This window comes from Lolium rigidum, chromosome 1 (genome assembly GCF_022539505.1).
Source record: "Lolium rigidum isolate FL_2022 chromosome 1, APGP_CSIRO_Lrig_0.1, whole genome shotgun sequence".
In the NCBI taxonomy this organism is placed as follows: domain Eukaryota; kingdom Viridiplantae; phylum Streptophyta; class Magnoliopsida; order Poales; family Poaceae; genus Lolium; species Lolium rigidum.
The window spans coordinates 210,396,966-210,406,970 of record NC_061508.1 but is presented as its reverse complement, the minus strand read 5'-3'; the positions used below and the strand labels follow the sequence as shown (position 1 = coordinate 210,406,970).

At 43.3% G+C, this 10,005-nt stretch overlaps 1 protein-coding gene across 1 annotated transcript; it reads left to right on the top strand.

Moving 5' to 3' along the window:
- The first annotated feature begins 2,006 nt into the window (after positions 1 to 2,006).
- LOC124689102 (polyadenylation and cleavage factor homolog 4-like) lies at positions 2,007 to 8,863 on the top strand. Its single transcript, XM_047222700.1, has 7 exons — positions 2,007 to 2,258; positions 3,033 to 3,398; positions 3,819 to 3,932; positions 5,135 to 5,776; positions 6,494 to 7,375; positions 7,479 to 8,006; positions 8,487 to 8,863. Exons 1-6 carry the CDS (start codon positions 2,007 to 2,009, stop codon positions 7,995 to 7,997), a joined length of 2,775 nt encoding a protein of 924 aa, XP_047078656.1. The 3' UTR covers positions 7,998 to 8,006; positions 8,487 to 8,863.
- Positions 8,864 to 10,005: the final 1,142 nt, after the last annotated feature.

Genomic DNA, 10,005 nt, shown 5'->3' with positions numbered 1-10,005 from the left:
GTAGATGGCGACGCGGTTGATGTCGAAGATTGTCCCACCGGGCGTGCCGAATGTGTTGCGGTCGAAACCCACCGGCGGGCAGCGACGGGCAACACCGTAGAGCCGGGAATCTCCCGAGATCGCGGCTGGCCCTGGTCCCTCCGAGCGACGGCCCGCAAAGCCTTCGGCACGCACGTCCGATGCCGATGCAAGGGCGTGCCACCCGACCTATACCCGGTCGGGAAGGTGTTGGATGATGCCTCGCTTAGTTTCCTGCATGGCATACACGTAAACGTTAAATACGAGCCTCGATCGGCTCTCGAGTTGTCTCGTGAATCGGCTCAAGGAGCCGATCCACCCATGATGCGTACGAGGTGTACGATCGGATGGTGGTCCCGCTGATCAAGATGAAGCTAAAACGACCTACTACGATTTGGGGTTTTCACCGCATAATCGGAACATCCTACTCGTGATCGAGCTCGGCGGCCACGCACGGTGATCGTAAACCGACCCTAGACAAGGCCTAAAAACCAACACAAAGTTGATCCTCGGAACATCCTGTCTAGGGCTAGCAAACTACACCCTACGCGCCACCTGGATCCTTCGACCCGTTTGTAAGGTCTAACGATGCGGATATTAAACTAATCCTTGAAGAACAAGGAGCAATCATAACGGATCGGATCTACTAAACAATGATCAAGCGGGGTGCCGCCCTTACACCCAAGATAGGTGTAAGGGCGGCTAGATGCCTAAGGGTTGCACGACGATAACATATGATATGATGAACGATGCTAACCCTAAAACATCTATGATAACTACGTTGCTCGCCATCAAAAAAGCTTCAGTACGAGCAACGCATGAACGACGGATAAACGTGCGCTGCCTAGATCGCAAGATGCGATCTAGGCAGCATGGTGCTTACCCGGAAGAAACCCTCGAGACGGGGGAGTTGGCGATGCGCCTAGATTGGTTTGTGTTTCCTGGATCCTGTGTCGTTGTCCTCCTGCCATTCCTTCACACAAACTCTCTTCCCTATTTTGGATTCTACATTACATTCCCATGCTCATCTTTTGCCTACAATACAAGGAGGACATGTAATATTTTGTGTCCTTAACACTTATGTCTCGTTGCTTGTGCGCAGTACTATCCTACCAAGCAACTAACCATGATTATCTTCGAACCCGTGGATAATAGGATACGTTTGTCAACATTTTTCATCATTCATTTATGTCGAAAGGTAGTCGAGACTTATGAACATATGTTGAAAAGTTAGTGTAAGGGTCATGTTTTTGATGGTGCTTGTCCCCCAAAGATGTAGCACATGGCAAGCATATAAATAACCCACCAATGCACCTGCAATAGAGCTTATGATGAAAGATATTAACACTCTATCAACAAAGTCATAACGGCACATGTACAAAGCATGTGCATCTACACGCATATATTCCTTTGTACCATAACATCATGCTTTTCAATGCATATCACAAACACTTAACTTAACACGGGAAGGACGGAAACAACCACACACCTTTCTGTTTGCTAGGGAACAACCACACACACACACTTCAATGGAGAATCCAATCCAATCATCGTCTTCAAGATGACACGGTACTGGTTTGATATTGTGCTTGTGCATAGACGCAGCTACCATATCACATTATCCTGACGCACATGGCAACATATCGGCCCTGAAGAAACAACATGATCACAGTCGGAACCTCAAAAACACTTCTTCACGAAAAGCGCCATTCGTTCCTCGCTCCGTTTTGACCTGTACCGTCGGATCCCAATCGGACGGCCTCGCTCCTGCCCCTGGCACCACCGGGATTGAATTCCGGCAGGTGATCGGGAAAATCAAGGACCATCACGCGATCCCCGTTACAAAATCCCAAATCAAGCCGAACCCGCTGGCCGCGCTCCGCTCCCGCATGCCTCCTCTGCCTCGCCCTCGTCACCACCCTCCCAAACCCTAGCCCGCCGCGGCGCTCCCCTTCCCCGCCCCCGAAACCCTAGATCCCCCCGCCCCCATGGCCTCCGCCGCCGCCGCCGCCGCGGCCCCCGTCTCGGGCCAGGTCGTGCAGCGGTTCCGCGCGCGGCTGCGGGAGGAGGCCGGGGAGGAGCCGGGGCCCGCCGCGGTCGTGGCCGTCTACGACGAGGTCCTCGCAGACCTCACCTTCAACTGCAAGCCCATCATCACCGAGCTCACCATCATCGCCGAGCAGCACGCCGCGCGAGCCGCCAGGGGCATCGCCGCCGCCATCTGCGCCCGCATCTTCGAGGTGCTTGCTTGTTCTGCCCTCCCCAAGGATTTTTCTGCGGGGGGCGGTTACGTTGTATTTTCCGAGAGAATGGATTGGGCTAGGGTTTCGGCTACGTAGCTTGCTTGCTGTGCTATGCTTGTCCGTCAGATAGTTCCTTGTGGGTTTGCATCATTGCCGCTAGGGTTTGGTGGAGTTGAGAAGCTCCGTAGAATTAAATGTACACTGTCGGTCTTGATGACGAATTGGTGCTCATGTGGTAGTTCACAATCTCAGAATTCCTGTTTCTATGAATGTGATTGCCTGAGTTCAGTAACCAGAGTGAGTGAGATTCAACAATTTCCAAGCGAATGAATGCACCCCAGCGTATACTATTGCTCAGTTTACTTTTAATATTATCATTCTGATATATATTGGGTGAAAACCCAAACCTAAAAAGAATATATGGCTAAAACACACCTCGTGCTTGTGCATATTTTGGCTAGGAATTGTCGATAGGCTGAAACTGAACTAAAATTGGCTGTGCACAAGTTTGTTATGAATAATTGATGACAGACAGGTTCCTAGATTACTTTGTATACGGGATTTTATTCTGTGAAACTGCATGTCTTATTATTTCGTGAAATAGGTGCAGCCCGAAGTTGAATGTTAGCAAGAACTTTTTTTATAATCTTTCTGAAGAAGACAGTAATAAATATGAAATGGAACCAACTAACCTAAAATCAAAGATTCTGTTACATATTTCTGCACCCAAGGTCCCTTTGCATGACAGGAATCATTCTGCAATGCTTGCAGGTGCCCGCCGAACAGACATTGCCGTCTTTATATCTGCTAGACAGTATCGTGAAGAACATAGGACGAGAATACATAGCGCAGTTTTCCACTAGGTTGCACAAGGTATTCTGTTATGCATACAGGAAAGTTCATCCTAATCAGCATGGTTCAATGCGGCACCTCTTTCGTACTTGGTCGCAAGTCTTCCCTTCTTCTGTCCTTCGAGGGATTGAGGATGAGCTTCAATTTTCTCCTTCAGAGAATAAGCGTCCCGCCACAACGAATAATGCGCGGCAGTCAGAGTCGCTATCTCCTAAGCTATCTCATGGCATCCATGTAAATCTCAAGTATCTCGAAGAACCGCACCAGTTCAAGCATGGCAGCAAGGTAAGAGTTTTTGGTATAGCAGTAGACAATAATCTGTCAATGCGACCAGTTCAATAATAACCAATAGCTACTTCATCTTTTGGGTTTCAAGCATGTTCTTTTCTTGCTACTCCCTCCGTCCCTATTTAGGCGATGCACATGTTTTTCGAAATCTACGCTTGACCCTAAATTTAACCAACGAAAGATGGATTATATGTCACAAAAGTTATATTATTGAGTTCGTATTCGAATGAACTTTTCAATGGTATTCTACTAAATTTTTCAATGGTATAATATGTGACATATATTATTGGTGAAAGTTTGGACATGAAAACGAGTTCCTATGGGACGGAGGAGGGATTGTCCTGTATGGACTGCCAACCTATCACGCCTGCACTATTTAAAATCAAATTTGAAGCTGACGCCTTTTTTGTAAATCAGGTTGATCAACTAGCAACTCTAGGCAGGCAAATGATTGATGTGGAGGAGGATCATATTAATGGGTTAACATCAAATAACTTGCGGGGATTTCCTGCAGCTTCTTCAAAGCTCCAGGTATTTGGCATTCCATCTGCCCTCTTGCTCCTCTTGCCATTCTTTTACTCCGCCTCCTACTCCTAATCTGGCTTTCAAACCTTCGAGTTCTTATTGATTCTGCTTGTGGGGTTCTCTCTATGTATGAACCAGATAAGTTGTACTCTTTGTTTTCTGGGCAGTTTAGTAGTGGTTCCATTCTCTCGCCAAAGCTAAATTGCACAAGTTTAATGATTGTTGTTAGCAGTGTAATGCGTGTTGCAACTTGCAAATCAGACAGTTTTGCATTTTTTTTCACCTTTTCTTGATAAGAAGCATTCCAAGGCTTATACTGAATATCAGCACAAACGAGTTCTGGGCTTTCTGAACTTACAATATTTAGAAATTTGTTAGCGTAGCAGTGTAAACTGAGCCGTTGAGGACCCAGGCAAAGCATCATAAGCACCACTCATAGTTGCATTATCCTAAGTTCTAGAAAGACACAATGTTTTACTTTTCTATTATACTACTAAAAGTATGTCAGTTGGTAAGAATAGTAGCGGGTGGTACATTAGCCCTCACATGCCCCAGTTCTACCTCCATTTATAATCTCAATTTGCATTAAAAAGGAGAAAAAAAAGCCTCTTGACAAACATGTACCAGAACACAACTCATGATTTGGGTCGCAAAAAAATCAGTCGGGACTGTTGTGCTGCCAGTCATGGAGGAGCTTGGGTGAGAGCAATCGGGGCTCCGACGCTGGTGTAGCTGTTTTTCTATTCACTGCAACATACCGGCCGTCGACCAGTGGCTCAGCAGTTGTTGCTTTGATTGTGTTCTCTTCACTGGTTGTGACAAAGAAAAGTTTTTCTTATTGATTTTCCTGTTCAAGTCCTCTGACAATCTTAGAGCTCCTATCTTCCCACCATTTCATGTTGCCAAGTTAATGATACAGTTCACTTTAAGTATTGCTTCAGTTTTTCTTCCAAGTGAAAGCGTACCCATATATTTCAAAAGAAATTACCCCTTTCAATATTTTTTTATATTGAGGATAAGTATGACATGTGCTACTTAGTTGTTTTACTTCCAATGCAGCATGTGATATCTACTCCCTCCGTTCTTTTTTAATTGACTCGAATTTAGTACAAATTTGTACTAAATCTGAGTCAATTAAAAAGGAACGGAGGGAGTACTACTTATCACACAAGTTTTACTGATAATCTGTTTTGGAATCATACGGACAGAAATCTACGATACTTTATGCTGATGATCCTGATCAGCAAGAGACATTTCGGTCACGTACTGGAATGACAAGAAGAGACATGTCCAGATCACCACCTCGTGATGTCCTCCCTAGGAATGCATCCCCCAAGAGACCACCAGAGAGGCTACCGCTGTCTCATTCTGTATTGGGACATGATCCCAGAAGATTGCCTGATCGAAATGGTTGGTTTGAACGACAATGGACTTTTGAGGATGGCGCACAGCGGCCTTCGATGAGTATGCTTGATGAAGAGCATAGGAAACGAAGTGCAAGAGAACTTATTGATGCTTATGGAAATTCTCAAGCCAACGATACTGATGAAAGGCTTCCCAAGATGCAACGCCTAGAATCAAATGGCATGTCAAGCAGATCTAGTGCACAAAATTGGCTCACTTCAGAGGAAGAGGAGTATTCTTGGGAGGATATGAGTCCAACTTTGTCTATCCGAAACAGAAACGGCATGTCCTTACCTTCTTCTGAAACCTTGAGAGCTGGCTTTCCTGGGCCAAACTCTGGACAGATGGATTCTGATATTGGGATGCGCTGTTGGCAAGGCCAAGCTTCTCAGTCAGCAGCAGATCGGCCGGCATTAATTCTCGAAGATAGGATTCCTACTGCTGGTGTAAGCTTGTCTAATCTTTCTTTAATTATCAATGAATAGTTGGCATAACACTCCTCACACCTTTTAGCATGTCTTTCACTAATTGGTGAGCCTTTTCTGTTGATGTATCTCCTGCGTTCAAATAAAAGTGTTGTTAGTGTTATTTTCTTTACATAATCACAGTTATACAACTTTGTTCACCAATTAATCAGTGTGTTTGCAAATGTAATAATGAATTATACAGTTATGATTTATGGAAGTATTCTTTGTGACTAAAATAGTCATATATTTGAGTCAGCTAATCTAAGGATATTGTTGGTGAATGTTAGAATGATTTATCCAATGGCTCTCCATGGTGTCACTTTTTGATCGAAAAGGGTAGTTGTATTGTAATGCCTTTTATGTTTTCTTTCATGGTGGTTCTTCTCCTTTTGATGGGTTACATATTTGTCCAAAGATGTCACTTAGAAACTCTCTTGTTTCATTTCCTTTGGGTTTTGGAATTTTTGTGCTATTGAATTAGTTGCAGTAATATTGAGGAGTCCATATAGTATATACCATGTGTACCGGATGATACCAAAGTAGGCCTCAATAGTATACATAATTACTTCATTGTCATAATAATGTTCTAATGCAACTTTTTAACATTTTATCATTTACCATTTCAACTTATTACAACTGTTAATCTTGTATTGATATGGACCCACTTTATTTACTGTTGACCATGCCTTTTTGCAGCATGTTGACATGGCCACTAGGCGATATACAGGCAATTTTGGTCCCCGGAATGGAGCTATTTCAGAGTACCATAGTTCTGAGAATACCCTTGATACTGGGAGAATTCTTGCTATGCAAGCTCCACCTTGGCAACAAACAAATGGTCTGCCAGTGCGAGTACAAGCACCTCATCCTTCACTGAATAGGTTGCCACTGCCCACTGATGGTGAAATGCCTGTTAAGAGGTTGGCCGCTGGTGGTACATATGATGCTATGAATATAGACATAGAGAATCATAGGCCCCCACTTACTCCTGCTCCCATAGAATGGCCTCCTCTTCATCATAATCAGCCACCACCTGATACAAAGTACATTAGACATGCAACAGATAGTCTTGAAATTAGGCCATTTATTAGCCAAGGAGTCAATTCATCTGTATTTGTTCCAAGGCGTCAGTATGATTCCTTAGATCGGAAAACTGTAAGTACCGTTAACTTAGCTCAACCACCATATCAGCACCCAGATTTGTTGACATCCAGACAACAAAATAAAGGCACAATTTTGGAAAATCAATCTCAGCCTCATCATACACAGCAGTTTCATCCTCATACCCAATCTCGCCCTCAGGAGGCTGCATTTAGAGGCTTTGCACCCAGCATCCCTGTAGATCCAACCCGAAATCCATTCCAAGGACAAGGATGTAGTGCAACAACGCCACCAGTCCCACCGCTACCAATGCCCAATTTTGCTCTGCAACCATTGCATCGAGGTCTACCTCCTGCTTCACTGCAGATGGGTCCATCATCATCACAAGTTGGTGGCCCTACACCATATTTTTCTGGAATTTTAAGTAACCTTGTGCAACAGGGTGTAATTAAACTGGATCCTCCTAGTCAACCTCAGGTACTTCTAATGCATGTGTGCACCTTATTATGGCTATATCTAATATTACTCTTTATGCACCTAATTCTACATTTTTATTATACTAATAAACATGTTCCTTTAGGACGCTGTTGGAGTCGACTTCAATGTAGACCTCAAGGTACGGAACGAGTCTGTCATAAATGCTCTGTATCAGGATCTCCCCAGGCAATGCAAAACTTGTGGCCTTCGTTTCAAATGCCAAGAAGAGCACCGTGTTCATATGGATTGGCATGTTACGAAAAACAGAAATTCCAAAAATCGCAAGCAATCTTCACGTAAATATTTTGTCACTGTGAGGGAGTGGTTAAGAGCAGCAGAAACAGTAGGAAATGATGGTGTTCCTTCTTTTGAGCACATGGAACCAGTCCTTGACAGAAATGAAGAGAAAGAAATGGCTGTTCCTGCCGATGAGGACCAAACAACATGTGCTTTATGTCAAGAGACATTTGAGGAGTTCTACAGTGATGAAACTGAGGAGTGGATGTATAAAGGTGCAGTTTACATGAATGCGCCGGATGGTAATATTGTTGGTCTTGAAAGGTCGCATTTGGGGCCTATTGTCCATGCCAAATGTTGTTCTGGGCCCAGCGGTACTTCTTAGGCCTAGCTGGTGAGCATCTGTGCATTTAATTTTTCAACAAAAAATGCACAAAATTTAATTTGGAGAAAACTTCAGTAAGGATTCAACAAAAAAGATTCATATTTTGCTGTTTGACTCCAGTAACGACAATTACATACAAAACGATGAAAATGATTTTCTTTTGTAAAAGGGCTCTATAATGTATAGATGATTAATTATGGGCATTGGTTGCCACTTCAACCATAATTATGATTGTTGAAGCCATAATTTGTACAGATACCAGTAGAATGTGTAGTTGTCAACTTTTAATCACCTTACTTTTGTAACTAATCATATTAACATCATATGAAAAGTTCTGACCTTGAAAGAGCGACTGTGTTTTAATCTATGGATCTACTGTGTGTGCCGTTAAATAGTTATTGTTGTGTTGCTTCCCATCAACTAACGCATAATAAGATTCCATAGAAGTGCATTGTTCAAAGAATAACTATGTTCATCTATTGGTTGCAGGAATTCTCAGACTCATTTGTTTCAGTTTCTTTGGTTGCGGCTAGACAAGACATGTAAAACTAATGGAGAAATCAGATTTTGATATGCTTAGTTCCCCATCCTGACGGCAACAGTTTGCATAGAAGTTAATGTGACAATAGTGTAAAAATGTAACATACTTTCTGTATTTTAGTGATGGAGCATGAGTAAATTTGCTCAGCAGTCGCTTGTGGTGTCTGCCCTGTTATCTGTTTACCGTTTCACAGTTGCCGTGAGCTGTGTTCATATTATTTTGATTTGCATGGAATCATCGAGTCTAGGGCGGCATGCAACACTTTTTAGGATGGAGTAATATGTAGTATTGCTTCACTGAACATGCAAAACATATTTCTACCTTTTCTTTGTATTCGTCCTCTGTTCAGTCTCTTATGCAGGACAAACTCAGACAATTAGTTTGCTGGTAACTTGCAAGTAAACAAGGGGAATCATGCAAGAAGACCAAGAACCAAGGCGTCCATCTACATCATTCCTGATCTAGATGCTGCAGTCTTTATTTTCTTTAGCTCTTCTTTCTTCTTTGTATGGCACTGTATTGTAACAGTATTCTGACAATAAATTCTTAGTCAGTTGTATAATTCCACATTCCTTATATAATTCTGCATTTGTTTCTGCCGGATAATGCTTTTGGAAAGTCATCTGTGGAACTCAAAATATTATTTTATGCTACAAAGCCACATTTGTTGAACTGAAATGTTTGTGCAGTAACCATTCTTTAGCTGTTTCCTTTTCGATGGTTCTTTTTTTTCTTTTTTGAGGGAAGGCCATACGACGAGCTTTATTGATATATAAATAAACTTGCATTCTATCGTCTCAAAACCTGATGATAGAATACGACAATGATAAAAAGTTGCCGCGGACGACATTGTATAAATGACATGCAAGTTGTCTGATTGTATGATGAACTTGTCACAACCTAGATGTTGTGCTAAGCAGAGTCCTTCCCTTAGCGCATAAGCCTGGCATCATGGCATCAGTGACAAAGTGTAGCAATGAAGTCTGGTTGATTGTGATTTGGTAGGGGAATTTGAAGAATCCCTTCTGCGTCTGATGGCCAGAAAATGCTCTTCACCAGCTCCTCGTCCCATCCTCACGAATAGTGTCAGTTGACAAGGTTGGTGAGTATCCAGTCATTACTTCTTCGGAGAAGGCTTCTTTCTTCCCTGCTTATCCCGCCAAGTGGTTTTACCTGAACCGGGGTTCTAATTCAAAGTACCAGTGCTACCTGTTCATTCTGAAAGTGGTCAAGCTTCCCTGAGATCAGTTCCGAGTGTCCTGTACCTTGAGATGTCTGAGTCTGATAGGGAACGAGAGTATTGAGAAGATTCAAGTCGCTCGGGAAGCTAGGAGTGTAAGGGACCTCCTAGAGGAGATGTTCATGTGTGGACGGTTTGTATGCCGGAGGCGCGAAGAAACCTATGTGGGTCCCCCTTTGGATTACCGTTCTCCCTAGTGTAGCTCTTTGCAATTAGCAGCAACAAAC